The sequence below is a fragment of the Colobus angolensis genome, unplaced genomic scaffold (assembly GCF_000951035.1).
Source record: "Colobus angolensis palliatus isolate OR3802 unplaced genomic scaffold, Cang.pa_1.0 Scaffold46, whole genome shotgun sequence".
Taxonomy (NCBI): domain Eukaryota; kingdom Metazoa; phylum Chordata; class Mammalia; order Primates; family Cercopithecidae; genus Colobus; species Colobus angolensis.
This window is the reverse complement of record NW_012118043.1, coordinates 14,364,635-14,388,964: the sequence shown is the minus strand read 5'-3', so window position 1 is coordinate 14,388,964 and position 24,330 is coordinate 14,364,635. Positions and strand designations below refer to the sequence as shown.

Below are 24,330 nucleotides of genomic sequence, written 5' to 3'. Positions count from 1 at the left end.
AGTGAGATGACCCCAGTACCTCAGTTGAAAATGCAGAAATCACCAGTCTTCTGTGTCGCTTGCGCTGGGAGTTGGCGACTGGAGCTGTTCCTATTTGGCCCGACTAGTTCTTATTTTCTAGTGAAAACCCTTGACATTATTTTTTCTGTTAAACCCCATATCAGGTTTTTTAGCAAATTCCATACAGTACACCTTCAAAATTTATTCAGACCTTCTTGCTGGTAGATTGCAACAGTATCACTGCTTCTACTCTTGCCTCCCTGGAATCTGTTATCAACATAGCAGAGTTACCTTGCTAAATAGCAAGCACATTATTTCTGTGCTCAAACCCTTAGTGCTCTTGTGGTTTCCCATCTCAGTTAAAATCTGAGACCTTAAAATGACTTACAAGCCAGAATCTATGTAACCCCCCGTGCTAAGCATTGTTTCTTTTATCTCATCTCCTACTCCTCTCCCTCTCTCACACTCTGTTCGAGCCAAACAGGCTTCTTAGAAAACAACAAACTCACGTTCTTGCCTCAAGGTCTTTTTATTTGGTATTTCCTCTGCTTAGAATAAGGTTTTCCCCAGATAGCCTCATAACTTGTTTTCTCATCTTTGGATCTTTTGAATGTAGTTATCTGAGTGGGCTTTCCCTTGGATACCTTGTTTAAAAATGCAGCCCCTTTTATACATGCACACATATTTACATCTACATTCTGTCTCCCTATCCCCATTTCCTGCTTTATTTCACTCTGTAGTCTTACTGTTACCCAGCTATCAAATATATTTCACTTTTTTATGGGCTTCACCTGTGAGGGCAGAAACCTTTGTTCAACTGCTGCGTCTCCAGTGCCTAGAATAGTGCATGGCACGCAGTATATGCTTAATAGAAACTGAATGAATTGAATGCTTAGACTTTATAGAAAGTGAGGCCAGCGCGGTGGCTCACGCCTGTAATCCCAGCACTTTGGGAGGCTGAGGCGGGTGGGTCATGAGGTCAGGAGATCAAGACTGTCCTGACTAACACAGTGAAACCCCGTCTCTACTAACAATACAAAACAATTAGCTGGGCGTGGTGGCATGCACCTGTAGTCCCAGCTACTCAGGAGGCTGAGGCAGGAGAATGGCATGAACCTGGGAGGCGGAGCTTGCAGTGAGTGGAGGTCGCGCCACTGCACTCCAGCCTGGGAGACAGAGTGAGACTCCATCTCAGAAAAAAAGTGAAACGAAGATATATATTTGATTTTATATAATTCATATTTTTAGAAATCCATTATTTCAGACTTTGGAAAAAGAATTTTGATCTGAGAATTCCTTTTTATAATTGCCTGAAATCTTTCCTTGAGACACACAACCTGAGTGCAAGCATGGTGGTGCTGGCCCAACTCCTGATCTTTAACTTTGCCCTCATTTATCACCTCAATTTAGTAGAATGGGGTGATTTGACATAGAAGGAATTCTTTACGAAAATGTAAAATGTAGTTGATGTGTTGGTTTTAAGTCTTGGCACATCACTGGGGGTAGAGCTGCAGGATAGAGGGAGGACCTGAAGTAGTGTATGTGTGTTGAGCAAATTATGTATGATGCAGGACCATCTACTCCTTGCTTTTTTATGGTAAACCCAGTAGGGAATAAAGCAGATTTTATTCTTCGTTTTTTTAATTGATACCACATAGTGCTGTGATCATTTTTATCGGCAAGTCTGACATTTATAAAATTGGTATGTAATTCTCAGCATTCAGCTAAAAATAGTCATGTTAATAATATTGAATTAACAGGTATTGTAAGAAGTAAGTTCTGAACAGAAAGAATTATAAGAAACAATTATTAGAAATTGCCAAAATCTATTGTATACTAAAATAGTGTAATTTGCTTTTGTTTATGAAGGTTAAATATGAGTGCCTGGCAGAGGAAATTAAAATAGGAGACTATTACCTGAGATTACTATTGGAGGAAGATGAGAATGAAGAAAGTGGATCAATTAAGAGATCGTGAGCTACTCTGTATATCCTGTTGCATTTGTTCTCACTGTTGGTTTCATGGTTATTTCTATTGTGAACTTTCTTTTTTTAATCTAGGTATGAATTTTTCAATGAGCTTTATCATCGCTTCTTGCTCACCCCAAAAGTAAACATGAAGTGTTTATGTTTACAAGCCCTTGCTATTGTTTATGGCAGATGTCACGGAGAAATAGGACCTTTTACAGATACCAGATATATCATTGGAATGTTAGAGAGGGTAAGGATATCATTTAAGGAAATTACTGTTTGATAGTGTCACTAGGGTATGTGTTAAATTTTAAAACTAAATTTAAATTCTGTTTGATCACATTATTACTGTAACTTTCTGCATTCATTTTTCTATAATTTATACTTACTTAAATCTGAGTTAGATGAATAGGAAAATGAATAATGGGTTAGAATTTGTCCTTGTCGCTTTATGTGTTTCAGTTACTATTTTCAAATGACTTTAGTTGACCTACTAGTCAGTCTTTAAGTATGGATGAGTTGGACAGGTGTATAAAAGAAATGGTGACTTCTAGAGTTGTATGTACCTTTGATTTTCCATTTTGGAAAAATCTTAATTGATGCTAGCATACTAAATTTAGAAGTGTGAAGATAGCAAAAACCTTTTAAAACTACAACGCTAACCCTCCAAAAAAGAAACCTTGAGTTAGCACTTTACAAAGAATTTTATACAGTTTGTCAAACAAAAAAATTAGTGGACATGGTGGCATGTACCTGGTGGTTCACCTGGAAGTGGGAGGATCACTGGAACCCAGGAGGTTGAGCAGTGAGCTGTGATCACACTCCATCCTGGATGACAGAGCAGGACCTTGTCTCAAAAAAAAAATTTCTTTTTTTTTTTAAGAATTTCTGATTTAACACTTGAACATGGTGAAGGGGACAAATTAATTCATCATGCAGCTTATTTGATTGCTACCTGTTTGTTGCAGTGTATGTTTTATACTTTCTTTTGTGTTTACATTCCTTTTACTTAAAGTATCATTTGGACCAATTTTTTCACTTCAGTTTTTACATATGTCCTTAAAGCTATATATTAATCTGTTTGATGACTTTACAATGTCTGCCTTTCTAGGGAAATTAGACAAGTTATATAAAGTTATAAAGAATGTAATTTTCAGGATTCATTAAGGAATTGCAATAATTGACAGATTTCTATGATTTTTCTCTTTAATGTTTAAAAGATGGCATTACTTATGGGCTGTTGATTGATTTTGTCTAGTAATAGTAATAGCTTAATTTTTATTTCTATTCAGTTCTGACCAGATTCTCATTTATTTCAATAGTGCACAGATAAACTTGAACGAGATAGGTTGATTCTCTTCCTTAACAAGTTGATCCTTAATAAGGTACAGTAGTTTCGCATGCATACATTGTTATTTCCAAGTCTTATAAGTAATGTAAGATAAACTCACAGTTTGAGTTGATTATCCAGGGAGTGTTCTTTTCTGTCTTCTCCTTTTTAGACAAAGTTCTGTGTGCTCTAACCTGGAGGGAAAGAGTTTTGTCAGTATTCCCTGTATAGTCTGTCTGAATATTATGGGTGCAGAATGAATGAATGATAATAAAATTCTGAATGATGAATAATGGATGACTTTTAATACATTAAAATGATCTTTAATAATAAAAATTATTACCTTATTTTTCTTTAGGGACTCTCTAGGGTTAAATTTTAAGTAAAATATATGTTTGACATAAAATGGAAAGTCTTTATCAGTATACATTTTGTAGATAAAAAGTAATTGGAAGTTATAAATTAGTCATTTTACTGTTTTCTTTTTGAAGACATTTTAATAAGTTCATGCTCATTTCGAACAAGAGGAATTCATAGTTGTAATATATAAAACTAATTCACAATATATGTTGAAGTGTAAGCAGATTTTCATTTCTTAAAACTTGGATACTAATACCAATTTGTGTAGTTTTATTCTTATAGTAAGTAATGCAAATGTTTTAAACTGAAGTGTAATTATAAGTACAAAGAAATTTTAATTGAAATTATAGTCTCTTCTAAGAAATTACCAGTTATTTTAAGTTTAAGAAAACAAACTGGAACATTAAAGGATTTTTTAATATAGCAGACTTTATTTCTGATACAGAATAATCTGTTTATTAAAAAGACCTTGGCAGAATAATTGTAAAACCAGAGTTTATCATGACAGTCTTCAATTTGTTTGCTCTTATTTTTATGGGTTGTTTTTTCTTCAGAACATATTTAAGTAAAATTTCTTAAGTGATCTCTTTGTAATACAATTTTGCCCTTTTAATCAATTGGAATTCAGGTTCCTTGAACACAAAATGCTGAAAAGACCAAGTAATACCAGTTGTATCAATTATTTCCAAAGATTCCAAACATTCTCCTCTTCGAGGACCTTGTAGGTGGTAGTACCTATTGGGAAAGGTACTGTTGGGAAAGGTTTTAGATTATGAAAAATGTTTAGATTATGAAAAAAATGTTTTCTTCTTCCAGAAAAATGTTAAGGATCTCATGGATTCAAATGGAATAAGAATCCTTGTGGACTTGCTTACCCTTGCACATCTCCATGTAAGCCGAGCTACAGTACCACTGCAAGTACGTATCCTTGTTTAGGTTTTACAAACTTAACATTCTTTGAATATAATTTTGGAGTCAAAAGAATCATAGAAATCTGAAAATACATGGTCAATCACATATTTCTCCAGTAATTACAGAGTACTAGTTCTCGGAGATTTCACACAGAAAATGTGAAACCACTGTAAGAACAATCCAAAATGGACAGTAACGATTGAGTTTTATTTTTTCAATTAAAGTAACTATCTCTAATACGGCTTCTCTTGAGGCAATGTGACTCTCAGGACATAAACGGAATTCATTAGATATGTAACTAGTACTTTTAACATTGGCAAGCAGTAAGAATATGCTTTGCCTTAAAGGAGTCTGGACACCTTATTGAAACCCCCAAGAGGACTGATACTTAACTTATAGAAGAATCTATCCTTAGCTCATTTGATTTTTTTTTTGTTTTGGTGTTTTAATTTCCTGATGTAAGGAGATGTGTCATGTTAGATTTCGTGTGAATTGTGACCGAAAGTGCTAATCGAGTATTTAGTATATGGCGTATTCTGTTATATACCATTACAACAGGTACTGTTCTGGTACACATATAATACGTTAACTTTTTGAATCCCCCAACAGCCCTTTGAGGTGGTTACTATCCACGTTTTACAGATGAGGAAACTAAGGAACACAGAGGCTAACTGTCTTGCCCAAGGTCACCTGATAAGTGGCAGAGCTACAGTTAAGACCCAGAAGTCTGTATGCTCATAACAGCTTTGCTGTACCTCTCTATATGAGCCTAACTGAAAGCTGATAATTAATGGCAGCATTTAAAACATGTTATTTCATTCTCAAAGAAAGTGATTGTAAGAAAAAGAACAGGCTGGGCATGGTGGCTCACACCCATAATCCCAGTACTTTGGGAGGCTGAGGCGGGAGGATCGCTTGAACTCAGGAGTTCAAGACCAGCCTAAGCAACTTGGCAAAACCCGTCTTGACAAAAACAAAAAATTAGCCAGATGTGGTGGCACACACCTGTAGTCCCAGCTACTTGAGGGGCTAAGGCAGGAGGATTGCATGAGCCTGGGAAGTCAAGGCTGCAGTGAAGCATTTTTGTGCCATACTGCACTCCAGCCTAGGTAACAAAGTAAGACCCTGTCTCAAGAAAGACGAAGAACGTAAGAATCATGTTGTGATAAAATAACCCAACTACATAAAAATTTTAACGTAGATTCTTGTAAAACATTGATAGAGAACATTGTAAGAATTATTTGTAGTAAGGGTAATAGATAGTAAATTGAGACTAAGTATATAAAACCACCGAAAACTAACTTTGCTGTTAGCATTTTAATGCTTTGATCTCAGATACTTATTGGAACTCCTAGTTGGAGTTTTTCCCCCAAAAGAACTTTAATATTTTGAGCATTATTGCTTAAGATTAATGATACATATCTATTTACAAAACTATTTGCAATATTCTTTGCTACTAAAATGTTAGTGTCCTTGCTATTTATTGATGACCAATGGGGAATGTGGATGTCACTGAATTTAGCTTAGATTGCTGAGTGTGAACTTAGGAAACCATTTACTTCAAATGTATATTAATAAGGAAATAGTTTTTTTGGACTGTTAGGTTAGGCATTTTGTCTTGAACTCTTAAATCTTAAAATAAGGTCACTTAAAATTTCAGGTTAACTTTTAAAGGAATATAAACCCCTCCAAAGTACTGCTGTGAAAGTTTGTTTTATGACATCTGGTCTCTTAGATTTCTGCCTTGGAAAATAATTTAAATATTTTTTAAACTTAGAGCAATGTAATTGAAGCTGCTCCAGATATGAAAAGAGAGAGTGAAAAGGAATGGTATTTTGGCAACGCAGACAAAGAAAGGAGTGGCCCATATGGATTTCATGAGGTGTGTATCTTGGAGAAACTTTTTGTGAAGGTCTCAGCATTTCTTATGCCCTCCTGCTTAGCACTTAGAGAGGTGTGGAATATTTTAAAGCTGTCATTTAAATTCCTGTTATTAGCTCCAAGGGCCCTGCAACTCAGTTTCGACATGAAAAATGGAGAACCAAACATACATATAAAATTATGCCTTCAAGCCTTGTTTAAACGCTGTTGTTATGGATGTAGCATTCAGGTTTTTAGTGACTTTAATGTAATAATTTCTGGCTGTGTATAGTGGCTCACACCTGTAATTCCAGCAGTGTGGGAGGATCGCTTGAAGCCGGGAGTTCAAGACCAGCCTGGGCAACATAGCAAGACACTGTCTCTATTAAAATAAAAAATAATTAGCTAGGCATGGTGGTGCATGCCTATAGTCTCAGCTGCTTGAGAGGCTGAGGTGGGAGGGTCGCGTGAGCCCAGGAGGTTGAGACTGCAGTAAGCCATGATCACACTACTGCACTCCAGCCTAGGCAATGAATAGCAAAACCCTATCTCTTAAAAAGAAAAAAAAAAAGCTCTCTTAGTACTTATGTCAAACTATGTTTCTATATGGTATGAACAAGTAAGTTTTAGTATACAGTCTAAAATTCATTGAAAATTACTCAGTCCAAGAACTAAGGACAATTTTCCTCTTTATCTTGATATTTGATCCTGCCTCCAATCTTCAGCCTCCCAGGCTCATTTTGAATTGGGGCAAAAATAGTTTTATAGAGGACCAACCCTTCTGCTCTCATATAATTTAATTAGCATTCCACCTATCATTTTTACTCCTTCCAGTATTCTTTAGGCTCTGCAGGTTGACAAAGTGGTGGTAGGTTGTTTTTTTTGTTTTTTTTTTTTGTATTAACCAAATTTGGGTTCCCAAAGGCCTGTCAACAAAACTTGGTTTTCCTAAAATAGTGTACTTGCATGTTTGTTTCATAATTTAGTATGTATTTACTATAAGGTAGAAAACATTAGTGAAGTTTTTCATTTTATTTTGTCTGTTTGTAATAATGCCTTCCATCCATTAAGATGCAAGAATTGTGGACCAAAGGAATGTTAAATGCAAAAACCAGATGCTGGGCTCAAGGCATGGATGGATGGCGACCACTTCAGTCCATACCCCAGCTTAAGTGGTGTCTCTTAGCCAGTGGACAGGCTGTCCTGAATGAAACTGACCTTGCTACCCTTATATTGAACATGTTGATCACAATGTGTGGATATTTTCCAAGCAGGTAAAATGTAATTGAATGTTTTCATGGATAATTGATATGCTTCCTTAGTAACATCATAGAATCAGTCTGGTGGTTTAAAACAAAGATTCCTATTTATGGCCTTGGAGGAATGCTACTTTGACCTTTGGCATTTTTTGAAACGGATATAAAGAATTTGCAAATTATATTAATAAAGTAACTAAAACAGCTTTCTCTGCGAGATTTCAAATAATATTACAAAACTGAGACTTACAATATTATAATTTCTGTGAATTGGTGTGAATGTTTTGAATTACACATACTGCAGTCCATAGACAGTGGTGAATGCCAGCTACTGATCTGACAGGCTAGCTGTTTCTGCTATAGAAGGCAAGTGTAGGCCCACATCTTGCCCCACTTGACCAGTAAAGGTGAGAATTTGTTCTCTAAGTCATAAATGTAACACTTGCATAGAACTTTTTAATCTTTGAGATATTTACATATAAATCATTTTGATTCATTACTGTACTAAAGATGTCTTGTGATGGAAATTACTGAGAAACTGTCACATATTTTAAAACACTTGAAGTTTTCATGGTTCCAGTTGGACTCAAAAGTTATACAGTTAGTATTTAGAAATAAGGTAGCATTAAAATTAAAGCAATACTTAGAAATACCAAACATAGTTAAATCAAGGTTTAAATTTATGTAACAAAGTTTGATATGCCCTTTGGGGGAAAATATCCACTGACAGTGTATTGGACAACACCAAGTTTAATCAATTAAATAATAAATAAGAGTCTTTGGCTCTTCTAGGATACTGTTATTCAAGGAAATCTTATGGAAGGAAATGAAGTCATATTAAGCAGCCAAATAGATTTAAACCAAAATACCTAATCATGTTCCCAGCTGTATGAGAGCTTAGTCTTCATTAACAAAAAAGTAAGGTAACTTGCTTCATGCCTAGTAGAATGTCATATGCTCTGAACATACAAATTTTAATAAATACATTAAATGTTGACGTGAGAAAATGTTTTCTAGGGATCAAGACAATGCCATCATTCGGCCTCTACCCAAAGTGAAAAGACTGCTGTCAGATAGCACTTGCCTTCCCCATATTATTCAGGTGAGTTACCTTTATGTAATCAAACTAGGAGCAATTTTAAGAATCATTTTCTCTTAATTTTATTATCAGTACCAGTCTTTGTTTTGTTGCAGTCTATTCCATTTTCAAAAAGCCTAAACAGGCCAGGTGTGGAGTCTCACACCTCCAGTCCCAGTGCTTTGGGAGGCTGAGGCGGGAGGGTTGCTTGAGTCCAGGAATTCGAGACTACTTTGGTCAACGTAGGAAGACTCCATCTCTACAAAAAAAATAAATAGGTAAATAACCGCCAGGCATGATGGCACACGTCTGTAGTCCCTGCCCTTCGGGAGGCTGAGGTGGGACAATTATTTGTTCCCAGGAGTTTGAGGCTGCGGTGAGCTGTGATCATGCCACTGCACTCCAGCCTGGACAACAGAGCAAGACCTTGTCTCAAAAAGAGAAGATTTGAATTACATTCATTTCACTTAATTTTTTATTTTTTTATTTTTTTTGAGACAGTCTCTCTCTGTTGCCCAGGCTGAAGTGCAGTGGTGGGATCTTGACTCACTGCAACCTTTGCCTCCCATATTCAGATTATTCTCTTGCCTCAGCCTCCCGAGTAGCTGGGATTACAGGTGTGCACCACCACACCCAGCTGCTTTGTATTTTCAGTAGAGAAGGAGTTTCTCCATGTTAACCAGACTGTTCTCAAACTCTTGGCCTCAAATGATCCATACGCCTTGGCATGCTGGGATTACAGGCGTGAGCCACTGCACCTGGCTATTTCACTTACTCTTGAGTTGCTGAATATGCTGCAACTAAAATCAAACTTTTGATTACATAAAATTGAACCTAAACATGAGAAGTTTCCAGATTCCAGAAATGTGCTAAAAGAGTTTTATTTTTTACCTATTTTTAAAATCACACCTCTTTAATATCTGAAAAGTGATTTACTCCAGTTTGTGGTGTATGTTGATGTTGTTAAGACTACTGGGAGGTACACCAGCAGGCCACAGGGGTGGACTTGGTGGCTTATATCTTAAGTAGTAATCACAGCAGTCTCACTAGCTTCTGCCCTAGATTTTGACTATTCTTAATTATGTTTTCATTGATACCAATGATTCAAAGCAGTGAGTTGGAATTAATGTTATGCTGAGCACATTTCTTAAAAGGTTTCCAATCATCCCTTTTTCTTTTGCATTATTCTGCTTTTTTGGAATTAAGCTCTTTAAACTTCAGATTAGCATTAAACCCAAATAAGTCAGGTCCTAGAGATTTCAGGCAAATGTTTCTATTAAGTTCTATGCCAGTAATTTGTGCCATTTGTACCTTTCAGTTGTACATTGGTCTGCAATGGGAGAGAAGAGTTAACTCAGTTTATATATTTTTACATTCACTTATTTACTACCTAAATACCTATTTAAGTCATTGATGCTGTAAAAGACTTCTAAATACAATACAATAATGCCCTATTTTTTTTTTTTTTTTTTTTGCCAATTTCTGTTATTTAAGCATACTCACATTTTAACATTTCTGTGCTTTTCTCTTGCATTTCCATTCAGATCCCTCAGTGAAAAAGCACTGCAGTTATTGAGGACTCTAAACTATTACCACATCCCCCTCCCCGTGGGGCCATGTGGCTGCATGTGTGAGGTGATGCAGAGAGAGGAATGTGTTCTCCTTGATAGACCCTCTCAACATGTGGATTACACCACACCCAGAAGATCAACCTCTCCCATTTTTCTAAGTCTTACGAAACTGAAAGGAAAAAGTAAATACAAATGGCATTAAATTTCAGGCTAGGAAGGGTGGATTGAAAAACTTTTAAGAAATGTGCTCAGCATAACATGAAGCTTGGGGGAGGGAGGCTTTCTTTTAATTAACCAGAAATTTTCAGTAAGATCTGAACAATGTGATTAAAGATATTTGTATTGATAAATCTAGCTTCTTTGAACAGTGTGTGACTCCTTTTTTTTTTATATTGAGTTAAATATTTTTAAGAAGTTATTTTTATTTTTCTCTTAATTTTTTATATTCTGGGAGACCCAAATCTTGCCAAAGCACAGTTAGGTGGCTATAGTACTTTCCGGGAACGTTACCTTCATTGGTTGGAAAGGGATATCTATAATTCATTTGACTTTAAGAGCAGTACTCATTTTTACCATCTGATAGAGCTTCAGAATTTTTAGAGTGGTCCAAGATACAGTGAGTAAATGTTCTCGGTTTTCTATTATAGTGATAGTTTGAAATACTCTGGGGGTGTGTGTGCTGAATAAATGTTCTAGGTTTTCTGGTATAGTGACAGATTGAAATACGGTGGGGGGTTGGGTGTGTGTGTGCACTTGTGTGTGTGTGTGCTGCTAATTCCCATAATGTCAAGTCTTGAACTACTGCCATTAACACTAGGGAAAATCCTATATGACTGTATGTTTCCTTTTTAAAATATGTAATAGTATGAAACGCTTAATCTAAATACCTTATGGAATACATAAGATACCAGAGCACAGAGAAATTTGACTTATTTACTTAAAAGACACATAGCTGTTTAGTCTCACATGAGTGTAGAACTTTAGCCTCCTAATTTGAGCTACTTACTCTTTATTGTAAATTAATTAATTAATTAATTTGTTTATTTTTTGAAACAGAGTTTTACTCTGTCGCCCAGGCTGGAGTGCAGTGGTGTAATATCTGCTCACTGCAACCTCCTCCTCCTAGGTTTAAGCAATTCTTCTGCCTCAGCCTCCCAAGTAGCTGGGATTACAGGCACCCGCTACCACGCCCAGCTAATTTTTTGTATTTTTAGTACAGATGGAGTTTCACCATATTGACCAGGCTGGTCTTGAACTCCTGACCTTGTGATCCACCTGCCTCAGTCTCCCAAAGTGCTGGGCTTACAGGCATGAGCCACTGCGCCTGGCTATAAATTTTTTTTTTTTTTGTACTGGGAGCATTTGACCCAAAATTGAGGATTCATTGGAAGCAGGTGTTTATAGAAAATTGGAACAACACCTTTATTAAGCTTCATAGATAAAACTTACTAAATGTTTATCAGAAGTTTATTGATAGCAATTCTGTATGGTTTTTAATGAGCCCAGATTTATTAGAGTAATCCCAGAAATTCCCGTATTTGTAGCTCAGATTTCTAGAGGCCACATCTTTTGGTAATTTCTGGTAGCAGATGTACTACCTGATACTTGTTTACCCTCTAGTCTTTTACCTGCACTTCTGGATCTACTTTTTAGGCTGTTTCATTGATCGTTATTTTCTGCTCTTCTCCTTGAGTTCTCAAGAAGCCTTCAAGGGGTTCTTATGTCAGCTCAGCTGAACTGAAACAAACCGAGAAGTCTTTTTAGGAAGATTCTTGCACAAGAAGCAATATTACCTGTAACGTTATGACAAAACTAGCTTCAGGCATGTTTGGGCTTTTCTGAATACATTTTGATCAACTCTCAATTGATTTTCTGCATTAAATATTGTAGAAGGAATCATTTTTCAAATCTGTTGTGGGTCTGGTAGATGAGCTTACTGACTCCCATGGGTTTTTATTTTATAACTTACATAAGGAGCTATAACCTCAGCATATGATATAAAAAACCTAAAGTGATGATGCAGGTTTTTTACAACCCAATGAAAACATGTTAATTTTTTTTCAGCTACTGCTGACCTTTGACCCTATCCTTGTTGAGAAGGTTGCTATTTTGTTATACCATATCATGCAAGATAACCCACAGTTACCCCGCCTTTATCTGAGTGGAGTATTTTTCTTTATCATGATGTACACAGGTTCCAATGTGCTTCCTGTTGCTCGGTAAGAACTTTAAGGGTAATCTATTTAAAAGTATTATTTGAATTTTACATGGACTGATTTAATTGAATTTTTTGTGAGTACATCATTGCTTTTATTAAGATTCTCATTAAGTAATGTCTAAAGACTTGGAAAGTAGAAGAATGGGGGAAAATTACTCAGAATTGTACCACTATACCACATCTAGCATAAGAATGTATTATCTAGTATTTAAGTATGTATTTAATATAGCCATATTCATATTGTACATGCAGTTTTACATTTTGCTTGCTTAAAATTTAATAATTTTTTATATTGTCACTTAGCTTTAATATGACTACACTTTAAAAATCTTTCTAGTTAAGTTCTTGCCTTATTCAGAAATTAAATAATTTGGGAATATGGATTTATGTGAGTGGCCATTTGTGAGTTTTATTTAGCTGTAAAAGATCTAGTCTTTAGAAAACTAAGGTTACAAAAACTAAATCGCTTTTTATATCTGATAGATAATTCATTTTTCTTTATAGATTTTTGAAATACACACATACCAAACAGGCTTTCAAGTCAGAAGAGGTAAGCCAGATTAATCCTCTGAATACTTAGCCCTGGGTAAGCTGTTTTGGCACTGTAAAGTTTCATGAGCTGTGTGTTATGTTTACTAGATTATAAGGACTTGAGGGCAGGTATTGTTTTACTCTGTTCTTACATCGTTCGTGGTACCTTGCACATATAAAGTCTAAGGTAATATTTTTAAAGGAAAATAAATGTCGCTGACCCGTTAGACTTAATATTGAGATTGCAGCTGTGATTGGAGCCTGACACCTCCATGAATATAAGTTGTTCTCTGTATAAGGTTTAGATTAGTGATTTTCGTAAATAATTCACCTGAGTCTTACGTTGTCAGCTAAAATTCAGGAAGACTTCAGCCTTTTTGTTCAGATCCCAAAGTGGCAGAAGTGCTAGGTTTCTTTTTCGAAGCTACTCAGTTTTTCACATGCTCTCAAGTGTTCCTGTCATTTTACTGAGGAGTTAAGCTAGGAATGAAAAGAACAAACAAACAAAAAAGACTTATTTAGGGAGTTTGGACAATCTAAACTTAATATCTACATTTTACAAAGAGATATTTATTGTTGAAACTGAAGGGTGTTTTGAAATATGTTCAGCTTTTCATGGAGCATGGACTTCTTTTTGGATCAGATAGAGCAGAATAATAAACCAAAACCAGACCACTGTTTAGAAGACTAACTGAGGAATGCTGGCACCACCTTGACAATAGACACTAAATTGTATGTTTTATAGAGCAGCCAGTGAAGCCCTAGAAAGTGACCCATTTGTCTAGTATGAAAGATGCCCATGGCAGCATAATTTCCACAGCTTTATACAAATAGAAAATGAGAATATAAACAAGTTAAAAAAGCCTCTAATGATAGTAGTTTAATTAGTATTAGACATTTGGGCATTCTTTTTCTTCCTTTATTTCTGTGCCATTATGCATAATGTAATTTTTTCCAAATTTTATATTAGAAATGATTTATATCATTTCAGCTAACAGTATTTTGAATAATTACAGCAAAACAGTATTTAAAGCACAAATCGGGATGTTTGAATTACCAAATAATAGTATTCAAGAATACAACTAGCAATTCTTTACCCAAAAGTTTAACAGATAGTGAATTTGTTACTCTTATTAGCAGAAAGCCTGAAAAATATTCATCTTCTAATTTGTCTTTGCACCACATGATAAAACCATGTTTGGGTTTTTTCCCTTGTCTCTTTGTTTTATCCTAGATAAGTAAAAATGTCTTAAATTTTCCTAGAAGGAAATAAGCATTTATTTGTATAAATCCTAGCTAGCCCTTGGGATTTTATTTCCATTGAATAAAGAAATGAGTTTAAAATTTAGTATGATCATTATCCTGACCCCAATTGGCCTGCCAGAGGATATGGACTTCTCAAAACAGTTCATTATAATTACTTTAAGTAGAAATTCTCCATCTAGATCCTAGCTACATTTCATGAGGACAGGCTCTTAATGATCTTCTGAACTTATTTTTGAAAACAGAAGCAAGTACAGGTGGGACCTATAGCCAACAATATAATGCAGGATAATTGATGTAAATCTTTGTGGGATATTCCTCGTGTTTGTCCATTACTGTTACACGTGGTCAAAGGCCAGTTGTCCTAAATAATACTGGCAGCTTGTGACACTTAAAGCTAAGACTGCTGCAGTACCAGAGGCTGTTGATTCTGCCTTAGAATGCCAAGCCAGTTTGTACCAGATACCTTCCACTTCACATTTTGCTGTATTTCCATCTACACTCTCAAAGCATAAAAGCAATTTGTTCCACTTGTGTTCCTTTCTTAAAGTGTTCTCTAACCATAAATTATTTATTAGAAAATTGAAAGATAACTTTAATGTTTTTGACTACCTTTTGTTTTGTTTTGAAGACAAAAGGACAAGATATTTTTCAAAGAAGTATACTTGGGCACATTCTACCTGAAGCAATGGTTTGTTACTTAGAAAATTATGAACCTGAAAAGTTTTCTGAGATTTTTCTAGGAGAATTTGATACTCCAGAAGCAATCTGGAGCAGTGAAATGAGGTAAATAACCAGTTGATTGATTGATTTGTATTTTTTAGTTTAGTCTTTGCTGCTCGCCATCTGCTTTAACTTCTGTTAAAAGACATGTTGTCACTAGTTTTATAATCTAAAATGACAGTAATCATTGATGCCAAATCAAATGATGGATTTCGATAAGGCCTTAAGGTTTTCTCTGTTCTAACAAGATTTGACAAAATTGCTATTACCTTAACAGAACTTTGTATAACAGTAGGGCCTACCAACCGCTGGTACTTCTTAAATCAGTTTATAGAACTAGTAAGATTTTAGGTAATGAACTGATAATATATATAGGAAATTGGGATAAAATCAAGACATACTTCTGGCTATTTGGAAGTAGGACTATATTCCCACTAATTAAAAAGTATGCCCACATAATTTGGATCAATGGATCAGATCAGAAATACTTGAAATTATTCTAGAATGTGGGCTCCCTTACCCCAACACCTTTTGTCCTTAATCTGGAGGTTAGCATTCCTAAGGTATGTCTTTATTGGCGGGGGAATGCCATAGGAGAAACCTGTGGAAACACAGAAAAAGGAAAGTTTCAGAAGCAGATGACAATGCCCAGCCAGTTTCTGTTCAGACAAGGCTTGACACTTCATAGTTCCAGTGTCAAGGTTGTCTCTTTTTGGAGAACCCCTCAATTCCCCTAGCTAGATGGCATTAGATCTTCTATGTCAATCACTGATCCTCGTCAGACTGCACACACTCCATGCCACCTGCTTGTTATCATTTGACTTGTTGTCCTATGGGCTTGTCATGTGTTAGCCACCAATTTGAATATATTCTATATGGCAGTCATATTTTTCATTGGGAAAAAATATGTAACAATATTAATAAATTAGCAACACAGTTCTTCTGTGTAATATTTTTCTCCTGAGATTGGCTAATATAAGGCCCTATCTAAAAGATGGATTGCTCTTTGTGCTGATAAGTTTCTGCTTATCTGAGGCCAGATCCTAGACTACAGTAAGTTAGTTGAAATGAATACCATCTAGTGAGCTTCTTTGGATAATAGCAAGTTTGAGTTTCCTAGCTACACCCTCATGCATTCAGATGCATAGCATTTGCCCTTCTAATGGCTGATTTTTTAATAGGAAGTACTGAGAGTATCAGCCCTTTTTCTCTATGCTCTTCTTTACAGATAAGTATCATAGATAAGTTTTTTCCATGTTTGTACAATAAAATGCCCAAAGTAACATATTTAAAAGCTCTCATTTTAGGATAGTAATTGAATTATTCTGTAGATGATTGATACAACTATCTTGCATGATTATGTATCTTAACCTTCTCTTTAAAGTAATCCCTTTATAAAGCTTGACTGGAGGTTTTTATGATTGTAGGCGCCTCATGATAGAGAAGATTGCTGCCCATCTTGCTGATTTCACACCTCGCCTTCAGAGTAACACAAGAGCACTTTATCAGTATTGTCCCATTCCTGTGATCAACTATCCACAACTAGAAAATGAACTGTTTTGTAATATTTATTACCTCAAACAACTGTGTGATACACTCCGGTTTCCAGATTGGCCAATTAAAGACCCGGTAAGTCAGCAGTTTAATTTGTGCCGCCTTAAGCCACAAAAAAAGGCCTCTAAACACTTCTGGGTATTTTGTCCTCCTGCAGTAAGAAGGAGAATAGCTTTCTTAAGTATTCCTTCTTAAGCACTAAGCACTGTGCAACTCTGAGTATAGTTCATTATATTTGGGTAGATCTCACGTTGAAAGATAATTTTTTAAGGGAGTATTAAGAATATTGCAATCTTTATCTTTTGTGACAAAGACAAAACAAACTTCATGCAGATAACATAATTATGTGTATATAGTATGACATACTAGAATAGCTCGGTGGAAGCTTGTCTTTATCGCAGGTTGATTAAGCTCACAGATGTTGGAGTTAGCCAGTCTGGGATTGAGTGTCAACTGGGCCATTAATATTTAATAACTCTATTTAATATTCAGTACATTGCTTATTTGTCTAAACCTCAGTTCTCATCTCTAAAATATTGGTAATAATAGCAGCTATCTGGTGGTGTTTGTGAAGATTATTAAGAATTCACATAAGCATAATTCCTGGCACACATAAGAGGCAATGAGTGTGACCTCCTCAATTATAAAACAGTATGCACTATTGGCCGGTCCAGAGGCTCCTTGGGACCCCTCTAACCTGACCCTTTGTATATGTGTGGGCACTTGTGCCCATGTTGTTCTGTTACCGTGGTGGAACTTATACCATTATTACCATCTAAAAGATTTCAGAATAATCGCCATTTGTACTGCAAGTCACCGCCTCTTTACAATGCAGTGACCAAAAAAACGCAGGTAGACGCGGGTACTTATTCAGGATTCAACATGAGATACTAGATACGGGCTTTTTAGTCAGACCTAGGTTTTAATCCAGCTCTACCACTGAACTGGGAAACATGCAGCTAGTTCTTAGAATCTCAGTGTTTTTATCTATTGATGAAATTTTAGACAAGAATTAAATTTGATAGTCTGTAAAGTACCTAGCTCCTTGGCTTGTAGGCAGGCAATAAATATTAGATCTTTTTTTCCTGTTTGCTAACCAGATGCCCTTGTGTTCTCTATCCTTTACATTTGTTTGAATGCTAGCATACCTATAATTATGTTAGATCACCTTGAGAAGCACACCACAATATACTGCTTGCTTCCTACAGTGTATCATCTAATTTTGATGTCTTTCATGGTTTCTGGACACTTTAAAAATTAAAACTTTTAGATTTTATCTTTCACCCATAAAGATAACATGTAAAAAAAAAATCTTAATTCTTCCTGGGTTTAATTTGAAGCCTAATATATAACACAAATTGGCAGAGAATTTAAAAAATTTTTTAAATAGAGGAATATTGCCTTGTAACAAATACCTTGCTCTGCCCAACTATATAGCAGTGCTCAGGTGATTTTGGTTATTTGTATTTCAGAAAGCTGTTAATTGGACAGCTAAAAGTATCCATTTAAATAAATACAGCACAATGATTCTATAACTTAAAAATTAGACTCTGAAATAGTTTTACTTTGATATAAATTTTAATCTTTTGTCTTGAAGGTTAAGCTACTAAAAGATACTCTTGACGCCTGGAAGAAAGAAGTAGAGAAGAAGCCACCTATGATGTCAATAGATGATGCTTATGAAGTGCTTAATCTGCCTCAAGGACAGGGACCGTGAGTTGTTTTCAGTACAGTAGCAAATGTCTGTCCCACCTTAAAGTATCAGTATCAAAGACTAAGTTATATTTAAATCAGTCATTTTAAAATCTTTTGCCTGTACTTTGATATGTACACCTTGGGAATAACCATATGCAACTATATCTGTGTGACTTTGATTTATTGCAAACTTATTAGCCAAATTGTGTCCTCCTCCTCTTGCTGGCACATTCATTTCTCTATTAATTGGAAAAATGTATGCCGAGTACTTGGCACCGTATCTGACACACAGTTGCCATTCACATATTCATTTTTCCCCTTCCTTTTGTAATTTGTGTTACGCATGTGGAAGAGATTTGATAGCAATATGCCTAGGACACCAACTGACAGATTATGAAAGAATGCAGATTTGTCTTATCAGTGAAGTTTTATGGTAGACTAGGTGTGTTATGGAAAAATTGTTTGAAAACGTTAAGTATAGACTAAAACTGTATATTTTGTCAAGACTGATACAATAACTTAGAATTATAGAATTTGAATTGGCATTTTGGACATTTTGACAAGTTAGTGGATTTTTAACAATATATTTTGTAGTTCTTCCAACTCAAGTATAATTTCATAATTTAAAGTGAATGCGTAGGGAACTTACAGGTTTTATCTTTCACCCGTAAAGATAGCATGTAAAAAAATATATATATAAAAAAACCTTAATTCCTCCTTGGGTTTAATTTGAAGACTAATATATAATCATATACAGTTCTTGATATAAGTAATATTCTTAAAATATTTTAGATAGTTTTGTAAACATTTTTCCTTGTGCCTTACTATACTCATAAAACAATTTTCCTGTTTAACAGGCATGATGAGAGCAAGATTAGGAAAGCTTACTTCAGACTTGCACAAAAGTACCACCCTGATAAGAATCCAGAAGGGAGGGTATGTACTGCTGTTGGAATTAGGGCATTGGGCTGACTTCCTCTTGCTCTACTGTTCTTTAGTAGGAGAAAGTATATTACCTTCTGTGCCAGTACCTGCCTCATAATATATACCCAGTGTATGTTTAATAAACTTCTAACCACATGGCCATAGCTTCTGTATGGATGATGCTCCCTCAGTTTACCAGAAGAGTGGCCTTTATGACTAGTAACTTACAGGTTTTATTGTGTCTCCTTATCCATGTCTGTTTGAGAATTAACTCTAATGGGCAGTCATAAGAATAATTGAAAATAAGGAATGCAGGGGAACTTAATTTATTTGTAGGTTGTAGGTGATACCATTGCTATTCAGATTGCTTTGGGCAATTTATGTAATTTTTTCCAATGACATCCAATTTCATATCACTCTAACTGAAAAAATAGAAAATTTGGTTCAGATTTTAAATCATCATTCCCTGATGCCGCCTCCTCCAATGAAGTTTCATAAAAGATGAAATCACATAAGAACCACCAAAACCAGGACTCTGTTGCTAGAAACTTGGAATAATTTCCAATGGGTTCAAGGTCTGGTTTTCACTGGAAACAAAACAGAGACAGTATTCCTGAATGAGAAGACGTGACATTGAAAAGATCTGACTTTTATATGTTTAAGGTATTTTTAATCAAAACCCTAGGGGGTTTGTTGAGAACCTCATATTAATTCAAATTCATCTAGGAGAAAAAATAAGAAAGGAAGAAATTTTGAAATCTCTATTAAATTGCTACACTTAACTTACCAGATATTATAACACTTCATAAAGCTACAATAGTAAAACAATATGAAACTGACATAAGAATCAACATATAGATCAACCAAATATACAGTGTAACAGTTTAAGAGCGTGGAGTTAGGAGGCCGACCTGGCTGTACCTCTTAGCTCTGCCACCAATTGATTTTGTGTCCTTAAGCAAGTTATTACATCTAAGTTGCAGCATCCTCATGTGAAAAATGAGGATGATAATGGTACACGGTTTACATGGCTGTTTGAGGATTAAATGAGATTATGGCATTTAGCACAGTGCTTAATAAACAGTAGCTCATAATTTTTGTTATATAGATGCAGTCTGTCTCTAGTATGTATGAGTTTAACATGATGTATTTAAGGATACATTTAATATTCTTATTTGAAGAATTTTTCAGTAAATGGTACTGTGATCATTAGACAACTATTTGAAACAATGTTTCACCTTAACAGTATACCAGCTAGATTACAGTTGGAATGAATTCCTTAATATAAATAATAAAATAATAGCTAAAGTTACTGATAAAATACAAACCATGTATCTTGTTTAAGTTGAATTTTGGGACGTTCCAAATTAACATTAAATTATCTTTGGTTACATATAGGACATGTTTGAAAAAGTAAATAAAGCATATGAATTTTTATGTACCAAATCAGCAAAAATAGTGGATGGACCAGATCCAGAGAATATAATTTTAATTCTAAAAACACAGAGCATCCTCTTCAACCGTCATAAAGAAGGTAAGATGTCTGTTCTCAGATTTTAATTTATCCTCCAGCTAACCCTATCACAGCTAACCCTATACATATTACCTGTTTCTACAGCATATTTTAATAGATTTAAAATTATTGTTGCAAAAGACTCTTGGAATTGTGTTTTAAATAAAGGATAATGTAGTTTTCTAAAGAAAGGTCCAAAATATTTGTTTTATATCTTTCCCTTCATACCTATGTTTTTCAGTATTTTGCATTTCTGACATCTTCGTTCTATGCAGTTATTTGGTTAGTTTTTGTGTTTAGCCATTTAGCAGCAAACGTATTAAATGAGATCGAGAATGGAATCTGGAATTTAAAGATCATTTCATGTTTTTCTTAAATGACATATGAAAGCCTATCATAACTTTAAAAGCCTCTCAAGGTTAAAAACACCAACAGCATTCAGGATTTTTAAAAGCAGTAGAAACTTCAAATGATGATGTACTTCTTATATGTTCTATTTCCTATTGTAGCTCTCAGGACCCTCTAGTCCTGTGGGACAGTTTGAAGAACACTGATATAGATGAAATAGGTTTGATTCCAGATTATAGGATTATCCAGTGTTTGTGGGGCCATTTGCAGTAGCCCTAACAGTAGCAGTCCAGAAAGCCAAGAGTACATTCAAAACGTCCCCCTTTGTTGGTGATGAGGGGTTGGGTTCAATATAGCAGATGTCCATTGGCTTGGGAACTGAACTTAATTTACAGCACAAAGTGGGAGAGCCATTTGCAATGGGATGTTGGGAGAGAAGGAAGAGGACTGTGGGGATTTGAGATAAGCATGGAGAGTGTTGGATAACTAAAGACAAGAGATGGGGTTGCAGTTTAAGTATTGGAGGGGACAGCCTGAGTGAGGATCTAGCAGTTGGATTATTAAAGAGAGCACTGATTAGTTGATTTACATGAGTTTAACAATAAGTTTATAATACATTTTAGTTATATAGCATTTACCACTAATCAGAATGAGTTTAGAAACCTTTTTCAAAACTCTTGGTTGTCTTTTAATGCCGATAACTAAATTATTAGCCACAAGATACAATTATGGCCCATACTAGTTTCTCTGTTAACAACGTCATCTTTAACTTTTCCCAAGGTGGAGTTATACCCAAGAAGCTCTGAGGTGGAGGTCTTGATCCAACAGGACTTAGTTATTCATTGTTCTTTCCTACCATGTATGTGTCACTTTTTTTTTAAGGAAAATTAGGACCTGTTCCCAGGGACCTTTTTTTTTAAAAAGCCAGTTTAGAAATGAGTTTTAAGGCAGATTATTGGTCAGCCTCAAAAGTCAGTAAGATTTATGCTGATTTCAATTTGGAATTACGGAGATACTTTTAAAGTCACAGGCAATTAATTTGCATCTCTCTGCCTAATAGGTTAGATTGAAAAAAGAATATGGAAAGAAAGGAGTAATTAGGCATGTTGGTTTACTAGCTTTCACTTTTAAATTTGGTTATTAAAACATGGAATTAACTAAATGTAGTTTAAAAATTAACTTTCTGTTTTGTACTTCTAGTAAGAAATTGTATTCAGTGTTTTCAAATTTAAGAAAATACTGGTAAAAATTTAAGATAACTGGTAAAATAGAAGAGGGCACTTGTTATCCAGAAAACTTAATATAAAATATTCACTGTCATTTAAATATCTTCTCAGTCTTTTTTCTTTATAAAAATGTGCATATAATATTAATAGAATTTCTGGTGCATTTGCTGTACCTTGCAGTCTATGATGAGGTGAAAAGTTACAAAGATCAGCATAGAAAGTAGGTATTCAGCAAAGGATCAAAACTATACCAAGTGCAGTTAATTTACCAGAAAATGTTATTTTTCTAGTGGAAACATTTTAGAAAAATCAACTAAATTTACTAGAAAGGAAAGATCCAAGGGATTTTATAGTAGGTTTAATTTCTTTTTTATCAACTGGAATGAGGAGGCATTTAAGATGTTAAGATAAAGTATTTTATCTTTTTTTTTGAGACGGAGTGTCGCTCTGTCGCCCAGGCTGGAGTGCAGTGGCGAGATCTCCACTCACTGCAAGCTCCCGGGTTCACGCCTTTCTTCTGCCTCAGCCTCCTGAGTAGCTGGGACTACAGGCACCCGCCACCACGCCCGGCTAACGTTTTCGTATTTTTAGTAGAGACGGGGTTTCCCTGTGTTAGCCAGGATGGTCTCAATCTCCTGACATTGTGATCTGCCTGCCTCGGTCTCCCAAAGTGCTGGGATTACAGGTGTGAGCCACCGTGCCCGGCCCCATTTTTATTTTTTTAAGGCAACATAATTGAACATGGTATCAAAATTGAAACCACAACATAATTAATTTTGTTTCGTTTTTCTAACACTAACATTGGTTATTTCAGATTTACAGCCTTATAAATATGCAGGATACCCCATGCTTATTCGGACGATAACAATGGAAACTTCAGATGACCTCCTTTTCTCAAAAGAATCACCATTGTTGCCTGCAGCTACAGAACTAGCTTTCCATACTGTCAACTGTTCAGCCCTCAATGCTGAAGAGCTCAGAAGAGAGAATGGACTAGAGGTAATATGGAGTGACCTTTGTGCTTTTTAAGCCAGTTTACACACATTATATGATTCTTGGCAGTGAAGAATTTAGCAAGTACAAATGCAGATTCTTTAATTTATTTCAGATAACACAGTATTTTCTGTATTCTCATACCAAATTAAAGATAGAAATGGAGCTTTATTTCATAATGTGTGTTGGAAAGTATTGGGTTCAAAACTGATAATGGTAATATTGTTTACAAAGTAGCTTATTAGAAATGCTTAAAAAGAAACTTGTAGGAGTCCTTTGTTTACTATTTATTTAGCAAATGCTAATGAAACATTTATGTCTCAAATATTTAACATTAAAGGGTTATTTATATTTTATTACTGCTGGAAAAGGCTTTTCAGACTTGAAGTCAAAATGGAGAGTTAATAGCTGACTTCTTCCTCTGCAGGTGTTACAAGAGGCATTTAGTCGCTGTGTGGCTGTCTTGACTCGTTCTAGTAAACCAAGTGACATGTCAGTACAGGTGAGGCTAAAACCTGTGGTTCCAAGAAAATTGCACTAGATCAGTGGTTCAGATTTTAACATATATGAGAATCAACTGGAGGACTAATTAAACTGTGGGTTGCAGAGCTCCACCCCACCCCAAGTTTCTGATTTACTGGGTCTAGGGTTGTGGCATGAGAGTATGTTTTTATAAAAAGTTTCCAAGTGTCATTGATGCTGCTGATCTGTGTATCAACTGCACTAAAGCACTTGTGATCTGTTGGCTTAAGTTTTCTTTCTAGAGAAGAGTTTATTGAACCTGTATGTTTCCATTAGCCAGCTTTATGCCATTCTTGTTTCACATATCTTCCATCCCTCATTCTCCTATCCCTAGTATTTTAACTGGCTTAACATTTAAGGTTATAAGATAGGAAATTCATCAGGAGTTCATTAAGAGCTTTGTAGAGCATGTCTTTTTATTTGGCCTTTTGCTTATGCCAGCAAAATTCAGAATATAAAACGAGTACTGGCTGTTGAGTTCCA

At 35.3% G+C, this 24,330-nt stretch overlaps 1 protein-coding gene across 1 annotated transcript in view; it reads left to right on the top strand.

The window, feature by feature from the left end:
• DNAJC13 (DnaJ (Hsp40) homolog, subfamily C, member 13) overlaps positions 1-24,330 on the top strand; it is a 131,842-nt gene that overhangs the window by 68,766 nt on the left and 38,746 nt on the right. Inside the window, exons 23-38 of the mRNA XM_011958215.1 lie at positions 1,870-1,973; positions 2,061-2,220; positions 3,293-3,355; positions 4,477-4,578; positions 6,350-6,454; positions 7,504-7,706; positions 8,706-8,790; positions 12,402-12,556; positions 13,060-13,105; positions 14,981-15,135; positions 16,500-16,701; positions 18,224-18,339; positions 19,179-19,257; positions 20,644-20,779; positions 23,147-23,331; positions 23,753-23,827. Of these exons, the coding sequence (XP_011813605.1) occupies positions 1,870-1,973; positions 2,061-2,220; positions 3,293-3,355; positions 4,477-4,578; positions 6,350-6,454; positions 7,504-7,706; positions 8,706-8,790; positions 12,402-12,556; positions 13,060-13,105; positions 14,981-15,135; positions 16,500-16,701; positions 18,224-18,339; positions 19,179-19,257; positions 20,644-20,779; positions 23,147-23,331; positions 23,753-23,827 (1,971 nt within the window). The remainder of the gene's footprint in view (positions 1-1,869; positions 1,974-2,060; positions 2,221-3,292; positions 3,356-4,476; positions 4,579-6,349; positions 6,455-7,503; positions 7,707-8,705; positions 8,791-12,401; positions 12,557-13,059; positions 13,106-14,980; positions 15,136-16,499; positions 16,702-18,223; positions 18,340-19,178; positions 19,258-20,643; positions 20,780-23,146; positions 23,332-23,752; positions 23,828-24,330) is intronic.